Raw genomic sequence first — 20,602 nt, 5'->3', positions numbered from 1 at the left:
GTCACCGTCCCTGTCACCATCCCTGTCACCCTCCCTGTCACCATCCCTGTCACCGTCCCTGTCACCATCCCTGTCACCATCCCTGTCACCATCCCTGTCACCATCCCTGTCACCATCCCTGTCACCCTCCCTGTCACCATCCCTGTCACCATCCCTGTCACCCTCCCTGTCACCATCCCTGTCACCATCCCTGTCACCATCCCGTCACCATCCCTGTCACCCTCCCTGTCACCATCCCTGTCACCATCCCGTCACCATCCCGTCACTGTCACCTCTCCCTGGAGACTGTCACCCCCCAGTGCTGAGGTGTCCCCCTGTCGCCATGTCCCTGTGTCTGTGTGTCCGTCTGTCACCCCTGTCCCTGTGTCCCCGTGTCCCCCCTGTCCCCCATATCCCCCTGTCCCCCTGTCCCCGTGTCCCCATGTCCGTCTGTGTCCCCGTGTCCCCATGTCCCCATGTCCGTGTGTCTGTCTGTCACCCCTGTCCATCTGTCCCCTCTGTCCCCCTGTCCCCCTGTCCCCGTGTCCTTGTGTCCCCATGTCTGTGTGTCTGTCTGTGCCCCATGTCCGTCTGTGTCCCCGTGTCCCCATGTCCGTGTGTCCGTCTGTCCCCCTGTCCCCGTGTCCCCCTGTCCCTGTGTCCCCGTGTCCCCATGTCCGTGTGTCCCCCTGTCCCCGTGTCCCCCTGTCCCTGTGTCCCCCTGTCCCTGTGTCCCCGTGTCCCCATGTCCGTGTGTCCCCCTGTCCGTGTGTCCCCCTGTCCCCGTGTCCCCCTGTCCCTGTGTCCCCGTGTCCCCATGTCCGTGTGTCCCCCTGTCCCCGTGTCCCCCTGTCCCTGTGTCCCCGTGTCCCCATGTCCGTGTGTCCCCCTGTCCCTGTGTCCCCCTGTCCCCGTGTCCCCCTGTCCCTGTGTCCCCGTGTCCCCATGTCCGTGTGTCCGTCTGTCCCCTCAGGGTGATCCTGGAGAGCGACCCCCAGCAAGTCGTGCACCGCGTGGCCGTGCGGGTACGGGGCTGCACCGGGGGGTCTGGGGGATTTTGGGGGGATTTGGGGGGATTTGGGGATTCTGGGGGGTCCCAGGGGTCTGGGGGGTTTGGGGGGTTTCAGGGTTTTTGGGGGTGATTTGGGGTTTTTGGGGGGATTTGGGGGGACTTGGGCTTTCAGGCTTTTGGAGGGATTTGGGTTTTTTTGGGGGGGATTTGGGGTTTTGGGGTTTTTTTTTTTGGGGGGGGGGGGGGGTTGGGGGGATTTGGGGGTCTCCGGAGTTTTGGGTTTTTTTGGGGGGTTTCTGAGGGGTCTGGGGGGCACCACAGGGGGGTCCTGGGTGCCCCCCCTGCCCCAGGCACCGACTGTGTCCCCCCCCGTGTCCCCCCCTGTGTCCCCCCCTGTCCCCGCTGTCCCAGGGCGAGGACGTGCCCCTGACGGAGCAGACGGTGTCACAGGTAGGACCCCAAAACCCCCTGAGACCCCCCCAAAAAAAATCCCTGGGACCACCCCCCAAAAAAAATTCCTGGGACCCCCCCAAAACCCCCTGAGACCCCCCCAAAAAACCTCCTGGCACCCTTAAAAACCATCTGGGACCCCCCCCAAAAACACCCTGGGACTCCTCAAAACCCCCTGGGACCCCCCCCCCCCCAAAAACCCCTGGGACTCCCAAAACCCCCTGGGACCCCCCCCCAAAACCTCATGGGCCCCCCCAAACCCTAACCCAGGACCCCTGTGGACCCCCTCCAAAACCCCCCCGGGACCCCTCAAAAACCTCCTGGGACCCCCAAAACCCTCGCGGGGGTGTCCCCAGGTGTGCCCCCCATCCCCAGGTGTGCCCCCCATGTGTCTGTGCCCCCCCCAGGTGTGCCCCCATCCCCAGGTGTGCCCCCCAGGTGTGCCCCCCAATCCCCAGGTGCGCCCCCCGTCCCCAGGTGTGCCCCCCATCCCCAGGTGTGCCCCCCATGTGTCTGTGCCCCCCCAGGTGCTGCAGTCGGCGAAGGAGCAGATCAAGTGGTCACTGCTGCGATAGGGGGGGACCCCCAAAACCTCCTGGGACCCCCCCGGGACCCCCAAAAAACCTGGGGGCTCCTGGGACCCCCCCCCCCCACCCCAAAACCTCCCAGGAATCCCCCGGGACCCCCCCCAGAACACCCTGGGAGCCCCAGGAGCTCCTGGGACCCCCCCAAAAACCCCCCGGACCCCCCGTGCCCCCCAACACGCCGTGCCCCCCCAACACGCCGTGCCCCCCAACACGCCGTGCCCCCCACTCGCTGTGCTGCTGCTGCTGCTGCTCTGTGCCCGCGCCGCCCCGGGGGTCGCTGGGGGGATTTGGGGATTTTTGGGGACATTTGGGAGGATTTTGGGGGTCCCCCCCCCCCCCCCCGCCCAAGAAGGGGGCGTCCCCCGGGGTGTCCCCAAGCTGCCTGGGGGGACACAAGGGACACAAAGGGGGGGTGTGGAGCTGGGCCTGGGACACCCCTGGGGACCCCAAAACCCACCCAGGACCCACGTGGGGACCCCAAAATCCATCAGGGACCCCCTTAGAGACCCCCAAAACCCACCCAGGACCTCCCTGGGGACCCCAAAACCCACCCAGGACGCTCTTGGGGAACCCCAAAATCCATCAGGGACCCCCTTGGAGACCCCCAAACCCACCTGGGACACCCCTGGGGACCCCAAAATCCACCTGGAGACCCCCAAACCCACCCAGGACCCTCTTGGGGAACCCCAAAACCCACCTGGGACCTCCTTAGAGACCCCCAAAACCCACCCAGGACCTCCCTGGGGACCCCAAAATCCACCTGGAGATCCCCAAAACCCACCCAAGACCCACGTGGGGACCCCAAAATCCATCAGGGACCCCCTTGGAGACCCCCAAACCCACCTGGGACCTCCGTGGGGATCCCCTAAACCCACTTGGGACTGCCTTGGGGACCCCAAAATCCACTTGCAGATCCCCAAAATCCAACTGGGGACCCCGAAACTCACCCAGGACCCACGCGGGGACCCCAAAATCCATCAGGGACCCCCTTGGAGACCCCAAAACCCACCCAGGACCTCCCTGGGGACCCCAAAATCCACCTGGGGACCCCCTTACAGACCCCAAAATCCCCCTGGGGACCCCAGAACTCACCAAGACCCCCTTGGGGACCCCCAAAATCCACCTGGGACCCCCTTAGGGACCCCAAAACCCATCCAGGACCCTCTTGGGGAACCCCAAAATCCAACTGGGGACCCCAGAACTCACCAAGACCCACATGGGGACCCCCAAAATCCACCTGGGACCCCCTTGGGGATCCCCAAAATCCACCTGGGACCCCCTTGGGGACCCCCAAAATCCACCTGGGACCACCTTGGGGATCCCCAAAATCCACCTGGGACCCCCTTGGGGATCCCCAAAATCAACCTGGGACCGCCTTAGAGACCCCAAAACCCACCCAGGACCCTCTTGGGGAACCCCAAAATCCAACTGGGGACCCCAAGATCCCCCTGTGAGCCCCCCAGGACCCCCCAGACCCCCAGAGCCGGAGTCAAACCCGGTCGTTTATTGGGGTGAAGCTGGGGGGGGGACACGGGGTGGGGGGGGCAGGGGTCCCCCCAAACCCCCCCCCACCCGCTATTGCTTTGCTGAGTCACAGTTTCACTGGGGGGGGCCCCAAATTGGGGAGGGGTCAGTGCCGAGAGTGGGGGGGGGAAACCCAAAATTTGGGGGGTTCAGTGCCGGGGGGGGGCCCGAAATTTGGGGGGGGGGGGGTCAGTGCCAAGGTGGGGGATGCCCAAAAATTGGGGGGGGGGTTCAGTGCAAGGTTTGGGGGGGCTCTGGTGATAAGGGGGGGGGGGCACAGTGATAGTGGGGGGGTGCAGGATTTTGGGGTGGGGGGGTCACAGTGATGGAGGGGTCCGGGATTTTTTTTTGGGGGGGGTCACAGTGATGGGGGTTGCAGGATTTTGGGGTGGGGGGAGTGCAGGGGTTTTTTTGGGGGGGGTCACAGTGCTGGGGGGTGCAGGATATTTTTGGGGGGGTGCAGGATTTTTTTGGGGGGGTGCAAGATATTTTTTTGGGGGGGGGGTCACAGTGCTGGGAGGGGTTTCAGGGTTTTGGGGGGGGGTTCAGGATTTTGGGGGGCTGCAGGATTTTTGGGGGGGGGGCACAGTGCTTGTGGGGCTGTACCATGTGTGTGTGTATGGGGGGGGTCATTATTTACAGGGGGGGGTGCCCCGCCCCCCCCCCACGTTATTGCAATGGGCTGGGCCCAGAGAAGGGGAGGGAATGGGGGGGGGGGGCGATTTTTGGGGGGCCCCCCCGGGGCTGTGCGGGGCTCGGTGCCCTCAGTGCAAGAGGTCATGGCTTGGGGGGGCTCGGGGGGAACTTGGGGGGGGTCCCGGGGTGGATTTTGGGGGGGTCTGGGGGGGCTCCATCCCTCGAGCCGTCGCTGATTGCTGAGCAGATCCCTGAGGTGCCGGGGGGGGGGGGGGGCTTTGGGGACCCCTCCCCCATCCCGGGGGGTCCCGGGCCCCGGGGTTTGTGCGGTGGGGCCGGGGGGGGGTCCCGGGGAGGGGGGGGGCGGGGGGGGGGCTCGGTGTTTTCCTGCCAAATCTCCAAATTCCAGTTAAAAAATAAAAATAATCGCTGAGCCCGGGGGGAGGGGAGAGAATGGCTGGGGGTGTTGCTAGGAGACGGTTGCTAGGAGATGGTTGCTAGGAGATGATGGTTGCTAGGAGATTACGGTTGCTAGGAGACGTTTCCACGTGCAGCTCTGGGTGCAGGCGGTTGCCAGGTAACCGTTGCCATGGGCAGCCCTGGTTGCCAGGTAACGGTTGCCAGGGAGCCGTTGTCAGGGAATGGTTGCCATGGGCAGCCCTGGTTGCTAAGTAACCGTTGCCTGGTGACCGTCACCGGGCAGTTGCTCACTAAACGTCGCCGGGCGACGGTTGCCAGGCGGTTCCTTGTTGCCAGGTAACGGTTGCCAGGCACCGGCTGTTGTCCAGTTGTCCCGGCGGGGGGGGGGGGGTGTGTCCGGTTCCAGGATTGTCCCAAGGAATGTTCCAGGCTTTGGGGGGGCGGGGGGGGCGTTCCCAGGGGCTGTTCTGGGGGGGGGGGGGGCGGTCCCTGTGTCCGTGTGTCTGTCCCTGTGTGTGTCTGTCTGTCCCATGTCCGTGTGTCTGTCCCTGTGTCTGTGTCCGTGTGTCTGTCCCCGTGTGTGTCTGTCTGTCCCATGTCCGTGTGTCTGTCCCTGTGTCTGTGTCCGTGTGTCTGTCCCCGTGTGTGTCTGTCTGTCCCATGTCCGTGTGTCTGTCCCTGTGTCTGTGTCTGTCTGTCCCTGTGTCCGCGTGTCTGTCCCGTGTCCGTCAGTCCGTCAGTCCGGTGTGAACAGCAGCGGAGAGCGTCCCGGTCGGAGCGGTCCCGGTGCCGGGCGCAGCAGGGCTGTGTCTGTCAGTCTGTCTGTCAGTGAGTGTGTCTGTCCATCAGTCCGTCTGTCAGTCCGTCAGTCAGTGAGTGTGTCAGTCAGTCAGTCAGTGCCGTGTCCGTCAGTCCGTCTGTCAGTCAGTCTGTGAGTCCCATGTCCGTCAGTCCGTCAGTCAGTCCGTCAGTCCGTCAGTCCGTCAGTCTGTCAGTCAGTCAGTCACTGCCGTGTCCGTCAGTCAGTCAGTGTGTCAGTCAGTCAGTCCGTCAGTCCCTCCCGTGTCCGTCAGTCCGTCGGTCAGTCGGTCAGTACGGCGTGAACAGCAGGGGCGCGTGCCCGGCTCTCAGGGGTCCCGGTGCCGGGCGCAGCAGGGCGGGCGCCAGGGGGGGCGCGGGCAGCAGGGCGGGCGCGGGGGGGGCGCAGCGCCAGGGGGGGGGGCGGCGATGGCGGCGGCGGCGGCCGCGAGGGCCAGGGGGGGCGGGAGGAGCCCCCCCCCCGCCAGGGCCTTGGGCAGCTCCTTGGGGAACGGCAGCGGCGCCTGGGGGGGACGGGAACGGGAACGGTAATGGGGGGGGGGCCACGGGTACCCCCAAACAGCCCCCCGGGCACCCCCAAACAGCCCCCCGGGCACCCCCAAACAGCCCCGGTAATGGGGGGGGCCACGGATACCCCCAAACAGCCCCGGGCACCCCCAAACAGCCCCGGTAATGGGGGGGCCACGGAAACCCCAGACCCCCCCCAAACAGCCCCGGGCACCCCCAAACAGCCCCGGTAATGGGGGGGTCCCCACGGATACCCCCGGGCACCCCCGGACACCCCCATTTAGGGGGAGCCCCCATTGATACCCCAAACACCCCCAGCTCGGGGGGAGCCTCAGAACCCCCCCCAAACAGCCCCGGTACTGGGGGGGTCCCCAGTGATACCCCCAGCCCCCCCCCAAACCCCCCTACAGACCCTCCCCACCCCACAAACCCCCTTTAGACCCCCCCAGGGCCCCCCCAAACGCCCCTATGGACCCCTCAGGACCCTCCCCCAACCCCACAGACCCCCCCAAACCCCCCCATAGACACCCCAGGACCCCCCCAATCTCATAGACACATCCCAGGACCCCCCCCAGAGCCCCCCAAAACCCCACACAGACACCCCAGGACCCCCAAACCCCCCTATAGACCCCCAAACCCCACACAGACCCTTCCCCAAACCCCCCCAGTGGATCCCCAGACCCCCCAAACCCCCCATAAACCCCTCCAGACTGCCCTATAGCGCCCCCAACCCCCTATGGACCCCCCAAACCCCCCATAAACCCCTCCAGACTGCCCTATAGCGCCCCCAAACCCCCTATGGACCCCCCCAAACCCCACACAGACCCCCCAAACCCCCCATAAACCCCTCCAGACTGCCCTATAGCGCCCCCAACCCCCTATGGACCCCCCCAAACCCCACACAGACCCCCCAAACCCCCCATAAACCCCTCCAGACTGCCCTATAGCGCCCCCAAACCCCCTATGGACCCCCCAAACCCCCCATAAACCCCTCCAGACTGCCCTATAGCGCCCCCAACCCCCTATGGACCCCCAAACTCCCCTATGGACCCCCTATAGCCCCTCCAAACCCCACACAGACCCCCCAAACCCCCCTATAGCCCCCCCAAAACCCCCCTATAGACCCCCAGCCCCCCCTATAGACCCCCCAAACCCCACACAGACCCCCCCAGCCCCCCCTATAGCCCCCCCAAACCCCCCTATAGACCCCCCAAACCCCCCTATGGACCCCCCAAACCCCCCTATGGACCCCCCAAACCCCCCTATAGCCCCCCTATAGCCCCTCCAAACCCCACGCAGATCCCCCAAACCCTCCTATAGCCCCCCCAAAACCCCCTATAGACCCCCGAACCCCCCCTATAGACCCCCCAAACCCCCCTAAGGATCCCCAGACCCCCCATAAACCCCCCATAAGCCCCTCCAGACTGCCCTATAGCCCCCCCAAACCCCCCTATAGCCCCCCCAGCCCCCCGTTGCCCCCTCACCATCTCGGGGGGGCTCCGCGGTTTCTTGTGGCGCCCCAGGAGCGGGTTCGGCTTCCCGGCCACCCCGTCCCGGTGCCGGCGGCTGGAGATGTGCTGGGGGGGCACGGGGGGGTCAGCGCACCCCGAAACCGGGGGGGGGCACGGGGGGGTCTGGGGGAATTTGGGGATCACTGAGGGGGCATGGGAGGGGTCAGCGCACCCCGAAACTGGAGGGGACCCCGGGGGGAGCACGGGGGGTCAGAGCACCCTAAAATCGGGGGGGACCCCGGGGGAGGTCTGGGGGGCTTTGGGGGTCCCTGGGAAGGGCACGGGTGGGGTCAGAGCACCCCAAAACCGGGGGGTGATCCAGGTGTGGGGATGGGGGCGGTCAGAGCACCCCAAAACACGGGGGGACACAGGTGGGGGTGTCTGGGGTGGGGGTTTGGGGGCGGTTTGGGGGTCCCAGGGTCGGTTTTGGGGATCCCTGGGGGGATTTGGGGTCAGTTTGGGGGATTCCAGTGGGGATTCGGGGTCAGTTTTGGGGTTCCAGGGTCAGTTTGGAATCCCCGCTGGGATTTGGGGTCACTTTGGGGATTTGGGGTCCCGGGGGATCCCAGGCTCAGTTTGGGGGTCAGTGTGGGGTCTCCCCCCAGGATTTGGGGTCAGTTTGGGATCCAGGGGGATTTGGGGTCTCTGGGGGCTCCCAGAGGGGATTTGGGGTCAGTGTGGGGTCACTTTGGGGTCAGTGTGGGGTCACTTTGGGATTTGGGGTCACTTTGGGGTCACTTTGGGGTCCCAGCAGGATTTGGGGTCACTTTGGGATTTGGGGTCAGTGTGGGGTCAGTTTGGGAATTTGGGGTCAGTTTGGGATCACTTCGGGGTCACTTTGGGAATTTGGGGTCAGTTTGGGATTTGGGGTCACTTTGGGGTCAGTGTGGAGTCACTTTGGGGTCAGTTTGGGAATTTGGGGTCACTTTGGGATCACTTTGGGGTCCCAGCAGCATTTGGGGTCACTGTGGGGTCCCTGTGGTGTCCCTGTGGGGTCGTTTTTGAGATCTGGGGTGACCGTGGGGTCCGTTTGGGATTTGGGGTCCCCTGAGGGTCACTGTGGGGTCCCGGTGGGCTCGTTTGGGGGTTCTGGGCCCCCCGCACCTGTTTGAGCTGCAGCTCGGAGTTGAGGCGCACGTTGCAGATCTGGCAGTGGAAGGAGCGCTCGGGACCCTCGGCCGGGGGGGCGCCCCCCGAGCCCCCCCCCCGCGGGAAGGCGCGGATGGGCCCCAGCCCCGAGCGGGCCTCGAGCAGGGTCTTGTGCTTGGTGCCTGGGGGGGGACACGAGTGAACCCCAAAACTGCCACCACAACCATCCCTGGGACCCCCAAACCATCCCTGGGACCCCCAAACCATCCCTGAGACCCCAAACCATCCCTGGGACCCCCAAACCATCCCTGAGACCCCAAACCATCCCTGGGACCCCCAAACCATCCCTGAGACCCCCAAACCATCCCTGGGACCCCCAAACCATCCCTGAGACCCCAAACCATCCCTGGGACCCCCAAACCATCCCTGAGACCCCAAACCATCCCTGAGACCCCCAAAACTGCCCCATGGGCCCCAGCCCCGAGCGGGCCTCGAGCAGGGTCTTGTGCTTGGTGCCTGGCGGGGACACAGGGCTGGACCCCACGGGACCCCAAAACTGCCCCGGGACCCCCAAACCCACAGGGATCCCCCCGAGCCACCCCGATGTCCCCACAGTGTCCCCACAGTGTCCCTGATCTCCCCGGTCACCTCAATGTCCCCAATGTCTCTGACGTCCCTGGTACCCTCCCTGTCCCCAGTGTCCCCAATGTCCCCAATCTCTGTGATGTCCCGTGATGTCCCCAATGTCCCCACAGTGTCCCCAATGTCCCCAATCTCTGTGATGCCCCCAATGTCCCCACAGTGTCCCCAATGTCCCCAGTGTCCCTAATATCCCCAGTGTCCCCAATGTCCCCAATCTCTGTGATGCCCCCAATGTCCCCACAGTGTCCCCAATGTCCCCAATCTCTGTGATGTCCCCAGTGTCCCCAGTGTCCCCACAATGTCCCCAGTGTCCCCAATATCCCCAATGTCCCCAATCCCCCCAGTGTCCCCAATCTCTGTGATGTCCCCAATGCCCCCAATGTCCCCACAATGTCCCCAATGTCCCCAATGTCCCCACCTTTGTTGTGGGCCTCCAGCTGGCTCAGGGAGTTGACGGCCACCTTGCAGAGCCCGCAGTACAGGAGTGGCTGTGTCCCCAATGTCCCCAATGTCCCCAATGTCCCCAATGTCCCCAATCCCCCAATGTCCCCAATCTCTGTGATGTCCCCAGTGTCCCCACAGTGTCCCCAGTGTCCCCACCTTTGTTGTGGGCCTCCAGCTGGCTCAGGGAGTTGACGGCCACCTTGCAGAGCCCGCAGTACAGGAGCCGCTTGGCCTTCGCCCTCTCCTCCTCCTCCTCCTCCTCCTCCCGCGGCCCCCCCGGCTCTGCCCCCCCCGCGGGGGGAGGGGCGGGGGGCGAGGGGGGCCCGGGGGCTCCGGGGGCGGCGGGGGCGGGGGGCTGCTCCCCTGGGGGGGGGGGGGGGAAATGGGGTGAAATGGGGGGAAATGGGGTGAAATGGGGGGTTATGGGGGGTTATGGGGGAATTTGGGGGGGATTTAGGGGGGTTATGGGGGAATTTGGGGGGGGATTTGGGGGGGTTATGGGGGAATTTGGGGGGGGATTTGGGGGGGTTATGGGGGAATTGGGGGGTTATGGGGGCTGCTCCCTGGGGGGGGGGAATGGGGTGAAATGGGGGAATTTGGGGGGGATTTGGGAGAGATGTAGGGGGGTTATGGGGGAATTTGGGGGTTATGGGGGAATTTGGGGGGTTATGGGGGGCTGCTCCCCTGGGGGGGGGAATGGGGGGGGATTAAACAGGTATTTGGGGGGGTTATGGGGGAATTTGGGGGGGGGATTTGGGGGGGTTATGGGGGAATTTGGGGGGGGATTTGAGGGGATTTTGGGGGTTATAGGGGGATTTGGGGGTTATAGGGGGATTTGGGGGGATTTTGGGGGTGAATTAGGGGGATTTTGGGGGTGAATTCGGGGATTTGGGGGTTATAGGGGAATGTGGGGGGATTCTGGGGGTGAATTCGGGGATTTGGGGCTTACGGGGGGGCTTTGGGCCCCATCACCCACCTGGGCGCTCGGGGGGGTCCCCGCCCGGGGGGGCCGCGGGTCCGGGCGGCTCCGGGGGCTCCCCGGGGTCCCCCCCCCGGCGGGCGCGGGCGGCCTCGAGGCCCTTGAGGCGACGGGCGTGGCGATTGCCCTGGTAGTGAGCGGCGGCCTGGCTCTGGGGACAGGGACAGGGACATGGGACACAGCCGGGGACAGCCTGGGGACAGCCTGGGGACAGCCCAGTGACAGTGACACAGAGCCCCATTGCCCTGGCTCTGGGGACAGGGACAGGGACAGGGACACTGTGACACAGCCGGGGACATGGGCACAGCCCAGTGACAGTGACACAGAGCCCCACTGGCCTGGTAGTGAGCGGCGGCCTGGCTCTGGGGACAGGGACAGGGACAGGGACAGGGACACTGTGACACAGCCTGGGGACAGCCTGGGGACAGCCCAGTGACAGTGACACACAGTCCCATTGCCCTGGCTCTGGGGACAGGGACAGGGACAGGGACATGGGACACAGCCAGGGACAGCCTGGGGACAGCCCAGTGACAGTGACACAGAGCCCCATTGCCCTGGCTCTGGGGACAGGGACAGGGACACTGTGACACAGCCGGGGACATGGGACAGCCTGGGGACAGCCCAGTGACAGTGACACAGAGCCCCATTGGCCTGGTAGTGAGCGGCGGCCTGGCTCTGGGGACATGGGGACAGGGGACAGGGACAGGGACACTGTGACACAGCCGGGGACATGGGCACAGCCCAGTGACAGTGACACACAGCCCCATTGCCCTGGCTCTGGGGACAGGGACAGGGACAGGGACATGGGACACAGCCAGGGACATGGGGACAGCCTGGGGACAGCCTGGGGACAGCCTGGGGACAGCCTGGGGACACTGTGACACAGCCGGGGACATGGGGACAGCCTGGGGACAGCCCAGTGACAGTGACACACAGCCCCATTGCCCTGGTAGTGAGCGGCGGCCTGGCTCTGGGGACAGGGACAGGGACAGGGACAGGGACACTGTGACACAGCCAGGGACAGCCTGGGGACAGCCCAGTGACAGTGACACAGAGCCCCATTGCCCTGGCTCTGGGGACAGGGACAGGGACACTGTGACACAGCCGGGGGCATGGGGACAGCCTGGGGACAGCTGTGTGACAGTGACACAGCCCCATTGCCCTGGTAGTGAGCGGCGGCCTGGCTCTGGGGGGACACGGGGACACTGCCAGCGTGGGGACAGTGACACAGAGCCCAGGGACAGTGCAGGGACAGAGTGACACTGCCAGGACACGGGGACAGTGACACTGCCCTGGGACACATGTGGGGACAGTGTGACATCCCTGGGACAGTCACACACAGGGCCCGGGGACAGAGTGACACCCCCGGGACAAGGGGACAGTGTGGGGACAACGTGGGGACAGTGTGACATCCCTGGGACATGGGGACAGTGTGGGGACAGAGTGACACCCCTGGGACAAGGGGACAGTGTGGGGACAGCGTGACATCCCCAGGACATGGGGACAGTGTGGGGACAGCGTGGGGACAGTGTGACACCCCTGGGACACGGGGACACCCCCGGGACACAGCCCAGGACACTGTGACACCTTGGGGACACTGTGACACCTTGGGGACACTGGCACACCCCCGCTCACTGTGTCACCCCGTGGGGACACCCTGGGGACCCCCAAGTGCCAGCGCTCAGCACTGGGGGGTCCCCAGGGTCTGTCCCAGTTTTTTGGGGAGGGGTCCCGGGGGTCTAGCCCGGGTTTTTGGGGGGTGGTCCCAGATTTTGGGGGGTGGTCCCTGATTTTGAGGGTGGTCCCAGATTTTGGGGGGTGGTCGCTGGTTTTGGGGGGTGGTCCCAGATTTTGGGGGGTGGTCCCTGGTTTTGGGGGGTGGTCCCAGATTTTGGGGGGTGGTCCCTGGTTTTGGGGGGTGGTCCCTGGTTTTGAGGGGGTCGCGGGGGTCTAGCCCGGGTTTTTGGGGGGTGGTCCCTGGTTTTGGGGGGTGGTCCCAGATTTTGGGGGGTGGTCCCTGGTTTTGGGGGTGGTCCCTGGTTTTGGGGGGTCCCGGGGGTCCCACCTCGGAGTTGAAGCGGATCTGGCAGACGCTGCAGGCGATCACCGGGCGCCGGGGCTTGGCCAGAGCCCCCAGCCCCCCCTTGGGCAGGGCCTCCATCTGGGGAGGGGGCACAGAGGGGGGGTCGGCACCCCAAAATCACCAAAATACCCCCAAAAAACCAAAATAAACCCAAAATATCCCCCCAAAACTCCCCGTGTCCCAAAAACCCCCAAAATATCCCCCCAAAACCGCCCCCAGCCCCCCTTGGGCAGGGCCTCCATCTGGGGGGGGGCACAGAGGGGGGGTCGGCACCCCAAAATGACCCAAACCACCCCAAAATGACCCAAACCACCCCAAAATGACCCAAACCACCCCAAAATGACCCCGCAAACCCCAAAATCCCCCGAAATCGCCCCCGCTCCCGTTCCGTTCCGCAGCGCCTCAGGAATCCCGCCCTGCCCAAGCCCGGGGGACCGGGAGGGACCGGGAGGGAACCGGGACCGCCCCCACCCCCGGCTGGGGGGAATTTGGGGGTCCCGGGAGCCCCCCCGAGAGGTTTTGGGGGTCCCGGATCCCCCGCGGGTGATTTTGGGGTCCCGGGGCAGGTTCGGGGGGTCCCGATCGCACCGAGCCCCGGGGGGGGTCCCGGGGGGTCCCGGGGGGGGTCCCGACCCCTCCCGTTATTGGGGGGTGTCCCGGGGGGTTCGGGGGTCGCGCGTTCCCTGTCCCGGGGGTGATTTTGGGGGTCCCGGTGGGGTTTTGGGGGTCCCGGGGGTGATTTTGGGGGTCCCGGTGGGGTTTTGGGGGTCCCGGTGGGGTTTTGGGGGTCCCGGCACCGCCGGTTCGGGGCGGGGGGGGTGGAACGGGGGGGGGGGGGGGTCCCGGTACGGCGGCCGGGAGGGGGCGGGGCCGCTCCGTGTCCCCCCCCCACCGCCCCCGGACCCCGCGCGCCCCTCGCGGGCACCGGAGCGAAACCCCCGGAACCCCCCCGGTACCGGGACCCCCAAAAACAACCCCGGGACTCCCTAAAACAGCCCCGGGACCCCCCCCCCCGCAATCCCGAGCACCGGGACACCCAGAACCTTTCGGTACCGGGACCCCGGAACCCCCCCCGGTACCGGGACCCCCAAACACAACCCCGGGACTCCCTAAAACAGCCCCGGGACCCCCCCCCCCTATCCCGAGCACCGGCACCCACCGAACCCTCCGGTACCGGGACCCCCGAAAACAGCCCGGGACCCCCTCGGAACCTCCCTGGGACCCTGCCCGAGACCCCCCCCCATCCCAGCAGCGGCACCCCCGAACCTTTCGGTACCGAAATCCCCGAAACCCCCCGGGACGGGACCCCCGAAACAGCCCCGGGACTCCCCAGAACCCTGGCCGGGACCCTCCCGGGACCCCCTCCCCAATCCCGAGCACCGGCACCCCCGAACCCGCCGGTACCGAGACCCCCGAACCCTCCGGTACCGGGACCCCCGAACCCGCCGGTACCGAGACCCCCGAACCCTCCGGTACCGGGACCCCCGAACCCGCCGGTACCGGGACCCCCGAACCCTCCGGTACCGGCACCCCCGAACCCTCCGGTACCGGGACCCCCGAACCCTCCGGTACCGGGACCCCCGAACCCGCCGGTACCGGGACCCCCGAACCCTCCGGTACCGGCACCCCCGAACCCTCCGGTACCGGGATCCCCGAACCCGCCGGTACCGGGACCCTCGAACCCGCCGGTACCGGCACCCCCGAACCGCGGCCGGGCTCAGCCCCGCATCTCCCCCGGCCCCGCCGGTACCGGGACCCCCCGGTCCCCCCGGTTTCCCCGCGGTTCCCCCTGTCCCTCCGCGGCCCCGGGCCCGTTCCTTTGCCCGGTTCCCGCCCGGTTCCCGGCCCCGCTCACCGCGGGCAGCGGCGGCAGCAGCCGGAGCGCGGCGGCGGCGGCGGCGGCGGCGTCGGGCAGGAGGAGGCGGCCGGGGGGCGGCCCCAGCGGCGGCCCCGGGGCCCGCAGCATCGCCCTGCGCCGGGGGGGCGTCACGGGGGGCGCGGGACCCCCGAAACGGCCCCCAGGGACCCCCCCGGGGCACCCCCGGACCCTCCCCCCCGTTCCGGTCCCGGTTCCTCCGCGGGGTCCCCGGCCCGCACCGGGGGATGCGGGGGGGGGGGGCTGGGGGAGCTGCGGGACCCCCCGGGACCCCCCAGGACCCCCCGGGACCCCCCAGGAACCCCCCGGGACCCCCCAGGAACCCCCCGGGACCCTTCAGGACCCCCCGGGACCCCCCAGGACCCCCCTCCCGCCGCCCCCCGCGCGTTCCCGGGTCCCTCCCGGGGGTCCCCGCACCGGAGGATGGGGGGGTTGGGGGGTTGGGGGGGGGGGGGGCAGGTGAGCTCCTCGGGACCCCCCCCCCCCGAGGGCCTGGACCCCCAAACCCCAAAGGCCCCAAACCCCCAAAGACCCCAAATCCCAAACCCAAATCCCCCAAACCGCAACCCCCCCCAAAGCCGAGATCCCGAAAATCCGAAACCCCAAACCCCAAACGCCCAAAACCCCCCAAAGCCCCCAAAGCCCCCAGCCCCCCTCTCTGCGTTATTTGGGGGGGGGTCTCCGTTACCTGCGGGCCCCCCCGGCCGCTGTCGCGCGCGGCCCTGCGGGGCTGTCCCTGCGTGTCCCCCCCTCCCCCTCCCCCCGTGTCCCCTCCCCCCTCGGGGGCTCAGCAATGGCGGCGCTCGGAACTGGGGCACGGGGGGGGGAGGGAGGGGGCGGGGCCTCCCGCGCGTGTCGCGCCCCACGCGTGTCCCCTCCCCCCACCGCGCGTGTCCCCTCCCCCCCCGCCCCCCCCCAAACCGCGCTGTCCCCTCCCCCCCCCCCCCCACTCCCGGACCTGTCCCCCCGTTCCCCTCCCCCCGCGCTCGCTCACGTCCACGCGCGCGCGTCCCCGCGTCCGTCCGTCCGTCCGCGCGCGCGCCCCCCCCTCGCGCCCCCCCCCCCCCATCGTGCGCGTGCGCGCGGCGGGCGGGGTCGCGCACGTGTCGGGACACGCGCGCGCGGGGGCGGGGGGGGGGGGGAGGGGCGACAGGCGCACCCCGGGAGCGTGGGAACCGAGGGGGCGGGGGGGGGACCCCAAAAATCACAGAGCCCGAAAATCCTGGGAACCCAAAATTGTGAGATCCCAAAATTCAGAGAGCTCAAAACTCGGAGAACACAAAATCTGAGACCCCAAAATTGTGAGATCCCAAAATTCAGAGAGCCCAAAACTCGGTGAACACAAAATCTGAGACCCCAAAATTGTGAGATCCCAAAATTCAGAGAGCCCAAAACTCGGAGAACACAAAATCTGAGACCCCAAAATTGTGAGATCCCAAATTCAGAGTCCAAAATTCGGAGAACACAAAATCTGAGACCCCAAAATTGTGAGATCCCAAAATTCAGAGAGCCCAAAACTCGGAGAACACAAAATCTGAGACCCCAAAATTGTGAGATCCCAAAATTCGGAGAACACAAAATCTGAGACCCCAAAATTGTGAGATCCCAAAATTCAGAGAGCCCAAAACTCGGAGAACACAAAATCTGAGACCCCAAAATTGTGAGATCCCAAAATTCAGAGAGCCCAAAACTCGGAGAACACAAAATCCAGGGAACCCAAAATTCTGAGATCCCAAAATTCACACACCCCAAAAATCAGAGCCCCCCAAAAATCCAGGGACTCCAAAATTCTGAGAACACAAAATCCAGGAAACTCAAAATGCAGGGACCCCAAAATTCGGAGAACATAAAATCCAGAAATCCCAAAAATCCAGAGACCCCAAAAACCCAGAGTCCCCCAAATTCTGAGAACACAAAATCCAGGGAACACAAAACTCAGAAACTCCAAAATCCAGAGACCCCAAATTCAGAGGATCCAAAATTCAGAGACCCCAAAAATCCAGGGACCCCAAAATTCAGAGAACCTAAAATCCAGAGAACCCAAAATTTAGAGACCTGAAATTCAGAGAACGCAAAATCTAGAAACCCCAAAATCAGAGAACCCCAAACTGAGAGGCCCCGAAATCAGGGCCCCAAAAATCCAGAAATCCCCAAAATCCAGAGACCCCAATAACCCAGAGTCCCCAAAATTCTGAGAACCCAAAATCCAGGGAACTCAAAATTCAGAAACTCCAAAATTCACAGAACCCAAATTCAGAGAACCCAAAATTCACAGACCTCAAAATTCAGAGACCCCAAAATGCAGGGACCCCAAAATCCAGAGAACCCGAAATTCGGAGAGCCCAAATTCAGAGAACCCAAAATTCAGAGACCCCAAAATGCAGGGACCCCAAATATCCAGGGACCCCAAATTTTTTGAGACCCAAAATTCAGAGAACCCAACATTTAGAGACCCCAAATTCAGAGAACACAAATTCAGAAACCCCAAAATTCACAGACCCGAAAATTCAGGGAACTCAAAATTCAGAGAACACAAAATTCAGAGAATACAAAATTCAGAAACCCCAAAATTCAGAAATCCCAAAAATCCAGGGACCCCAAACCCCAGAGAACCAAAAAATCGGAGAACCCAAATTCAGGGCCCCCAAAATTCAGGACCCCCAGAGACCCCAAAAGACTTTGGGGTCTCTGAATTTTGGGTCTCTGGGGGTCTCTTTGTGGGGTCTCTGGATTTTGGGGTCTGTGAATTTTGGGTTCTCTGGATTTTGGGGTCTCTGATTTTGGGCTCACTGAATTTTGGGGTCTGTGAATTTTGGGGTCTCTGGATTTTGGGTTCTCTGGATTTTGGGGTCTGTGAATTTTGGGGTCTGTGAATTTTGGATTCTCTGGATTTTGGGTTCTCTGGATTTTGGGGTCTGTGAATTTTGGGGTCTGTGAATTTTGGATTCTCTGAATTTTGGGGTCTGTGAATTTTGGATTCTCTGGATTTTGGGGTCTCTGATTTTGGGGTCTCGGTGGTGTTTGGGGGGCCGGGGGTGTCGATGATTGGTGAATTTTCGATGAATTATCAGTGAATTATCAGTAAATTATTGATGAAATATCGGTGAATTATCCGTGAATTACCGACGAATTACCGATGAATGATCGATGAATTATTGATGAATCATTAATGAATGATTGATGACTCGGTAATTAATTATTGACACCGGACGAGTCCCGGCTGCTAATGAGGTGTAATTGAGCCCCGGCAGTGTCCGGGGCAGCGGCCGTGACCGCCGCGGTGCCACCGTGTCCCCAAGTGTGTCCCCACGTCCCTGTGTCCCCAAGTGTGTCCCCACGTCCCTGTGTCCCCAAGTGTGTCCCCAAGTGTGTCCCTTTGTCCCCATGTCCCTGTGTGTCCCCTATCCCTGTGTCCCTGTGTCCCTTTGTGCATCCCTGTGTGTGTCCCTGTGTGTGTCCCCTTGTCCCCATGTCCCCGTGTGTCCCCTTGTCACCCTGTCCCCATGTCCCCGTGTGTCCCCTATCCCTGTGTCCCTGTGTCCCTTTGTGTGTCCCTGTGTGTGTCCCCATGTCCCCGTGTGTCCCCTATGCCTGTGTCCCCCATCCCTCTGTGTGTCCCTGTGTCCCCAAATGTGTCCCTGTGTGTGTCCCCTGTCCCCGTGTCCCACTGTCCCCGTGTCCCCGTGTCTCCTCTCCCTCTGTCCCCAAGTGTGTCCCCTGTCCCTCCGTGTCCCCAAATGTGTCCCTGCGTGTGTCCGCTGTCCCCATGTCCCTGAGTGTGTCCCTGTGTCCCCCATCCCTGTGTGTGTCCCACTGTCACCGCGTCACCGCGTCCCTCTGTCTGTCCCCTGTCCCTGTGTGTGTCCCCATGTCCCTGTGTCCCTGTGTGTGTCCCACTGTCACCACCGTGTCCCTCTGTCTGTCCCCGTGTCCTCCTGTCCATGTGTGTCCCCATATCCTCATGTCCCCCTATCCTCATGTCCCCGAGTGTGTCCCCCTGTCCCCGAGTGTCCCCGAGTGTGTCCCCCTGTCCCTGAGTGTCCCCCTGTGTCCCCGAGTGTCCCCCTGTCCCTGAGTGTCCCCCTGTCCCCCCGAGTGTGTCCCCCCCCCGTTCCCAAAGGGCCCTCCCTGTCCCCAAGTGTCCCCTGGTGTGCCCGATACCCCCGCGTGTGTCCCCTGTCCCCTCGTGTCCCCTCGTGTCCCCAGGGTCCCTGTGGGTCAGACTCGTTTATTGGGGGGCCCCGAGGGCGCCCCCCCCATAATTAAATACAAACCGAAGCCACGCCCCCCCTGCCCCCCCCCCGCCATAGTGCAAACCCCCCGTGACACCGGGGACACCTTGGGGACACCTTGGGGACACCCTGGGGACACCTTGGGGACACCCTGGGGACACCCAGGGACACCCTGGGGACACCGGGGCCGGGCTGTGCCCCCAGCTCGGGGTCAGTGCAAAGTGAGGTGCCCGGGGGGGGCGGGCAGTGCAGGGAGGGGACACCGGGTGGCACCGGGTGACAGAGGGTGACGGAGGGTGGCACTGGGGGGCAGCGTCCCCGGGTCACGCTGGGACAGGGTGACGCCGTGACACCGTCCCCAGGTGCCGCCCAGGTCCTGTCCTGGGCGAGGTGACAGCGCCGGGGACACGTCCCGGTGTCACACGGGTGTCCCCAAGGTGTCCCCATGGTGTCCTGGTGTCCCCATGGTGTCCCTGTTGTGTCCTTGTAGTGTCTCTGTGTCCCCTGCAGTGTCCGTGGCGGTGGCAGCTCGGTGTCACCCATGTGCCACCAGTTCCCAGTCCTGTGGTGACAATTCCCAGTCCAGTGGTGACAGTTCCCACCGGTGGTGACAATTCCCACTGGTGACAATTCCAGGTCCAGTGGTGACAGTCCCTGGTCTGCTGGTGACAGTCCCCGCTGGTGACAATTCCTGGTTGTTCCCAGTTTGGTGTCCCCAAACCGGTGGTGGCAGCTGTGCCTTGGGGACGCGTCCTGGTGCAGCGCGGTGACAGTTCCTGGGACAGTGTCCCCAGCTCGGTGACAGTTCCTGGGACAGTGTCCCCAGCTCGGTGACAGTTCCTGGGACAGTGTCCCCAGCCTGGTGACAGTTCCTGGGACAGTGTCCCCAGCCCGGTGACAGTTCCTGGGACAGTGTCCCCAGCCTGGTGACAGTTCCTGGGACAGTGTCCCCAGCCCGGTGACAGTTCCGGGGACAGTGTCCCCAACTCGGTGACAGTTCCTGGGACAGTGTCCCCAACTTGGTGACAGTTCATGGGACAGGGTCCCCAGCCTGGTGACAGTTCCTGGGACAGTGTCCCCAACTCGGTGACAGTTCCTGGGACAGTGTCCCCAGCCCGGTGACAGTTCCGGGGACAGTGTCCCCCAACTTGGTGACAGTTCATGGGACAGGGTCCCCAGCCTGGTGACAGTTCCTGGGACAGTGTCCCCAACTCGGTGACAGTTCCGGGGACAGTGTCCCCAACTCGGTGACAGTTCCTGGGACAGTGTCCCCAACTCGGTGAACATTCAGTGACAGTGTCCCCAACTCGGTGACAGTTCATGGGACAGTGTCCCCAGCTCGGTGACAGTTCTGGGACAGTGTCCTGAGCCTGCTGACAGTGTCCCCAGCCCGGTGACAGTTCATGGGACAGTGTCCCCAACTCGGTGACATTCAGTGACAGTGTCCCTAATGCAGTGACAGTTCCTGGGACAGTGTGCCCAGCGCAGTGACAGTTCTGTGATTGTGTCCTGAGCCTGGTGACAGTTCAGTGACAGTGTCCCCAGCCCGGTGACAGTTCATGGGACAGTGTCCCCAGCCCGGTGACAGTTCTGTGTGTGGGGGTGGGCGCCGTGGGTGTCCCCAGCCGGGGGCGTGGAGTGGGGGACGTCACCGACGCGGGTGACATTGGCCATGCAGGTGACATTGGCAGTGTGGGGTCCCCAGCACTGGGGACATCCCTGGCCGTGCAGGTGACACCGCTGGTGCAGGTGACATTGTCCTTGTAGGGTCCCCAGCCGTGCAGGTGACACCGTCCTTGCGGGGGTCCCCAA

General features: G+C 64.6%; 2 protein-coding genes across 2 annotated transcripts in view; one reads left to right on the top strand and one right to left on the bottom strand.

The window, feature by feature from the left end:
* The window catches only part of HNRNPA1 (heterogeneous nuclear ribonucleoprotein A1), a 39,778-nt gene extending 24,912 nt beyond the window's left edge, over positions 1 to 14,866 (top strand). Inside the window, exon 12 of the transcript XR_009275820.1 lies at positions 14,825 to 14,866. The gene's annotated coding sequence lies outside the window, so the exon portion shown is untranslated. The remainder of the gene's footprint in view (positions 1 to 14,824) is intronic.
* Positions 1 to 15,627, bottom strand: part of ZNF385A (zinc finger protein 385A) — an 18,844-nt gene extending 3,217 nt beyond the window's left edge. Inside the window, 8 exon segments of the mRNA XM_058822005.1 lie at positions 7,418 to 7,511; positions 8,550 to 8,716; positions 9,777 to 9,983; positions 10,597 to 10,750; positions 12,665 to 12,760; positions 14,538 to 14,652; positions 15,247 to 15,367; positions 15,549 to 15,627. Coding sequence (XP_058677988.1) covers positions 7,418 to 7,511; positions 8,550 to 8,716; positions 9,777 to 9,983; positions 10,597 to 10,750; positions 12,665 to 12,760; positions 14,538 to 14,652; positions 15,247 to 15,367; positions 15,549 to 15,627 — 1,033 coding nt within the window.
* Positions 15,628 to 20,602: the final 4,975 nt, after the last annotated feature.

Source organism: Ammospiza caudacuta, chromosome 31 (genome assembly GCF_027887145.1).
Source record: "Ammospiza caudacuta isolate bAmmCau1 chromosome 31, bAmmCau1.pri, whole genome shotgun sequence".
Taxonomy (NCBI): domain Eukaryota; kingdom Metazoa; phylum Chordata; class Aves; order Passeriformes; family Passerellidae; genus Ammospiza; species Ammospiza caudacuta.
The sequence above is the reverse complement of the archived record's forward strand: the minus strand, read 5'-3'. Positions and strand labels throughout refer to the sequence as shown.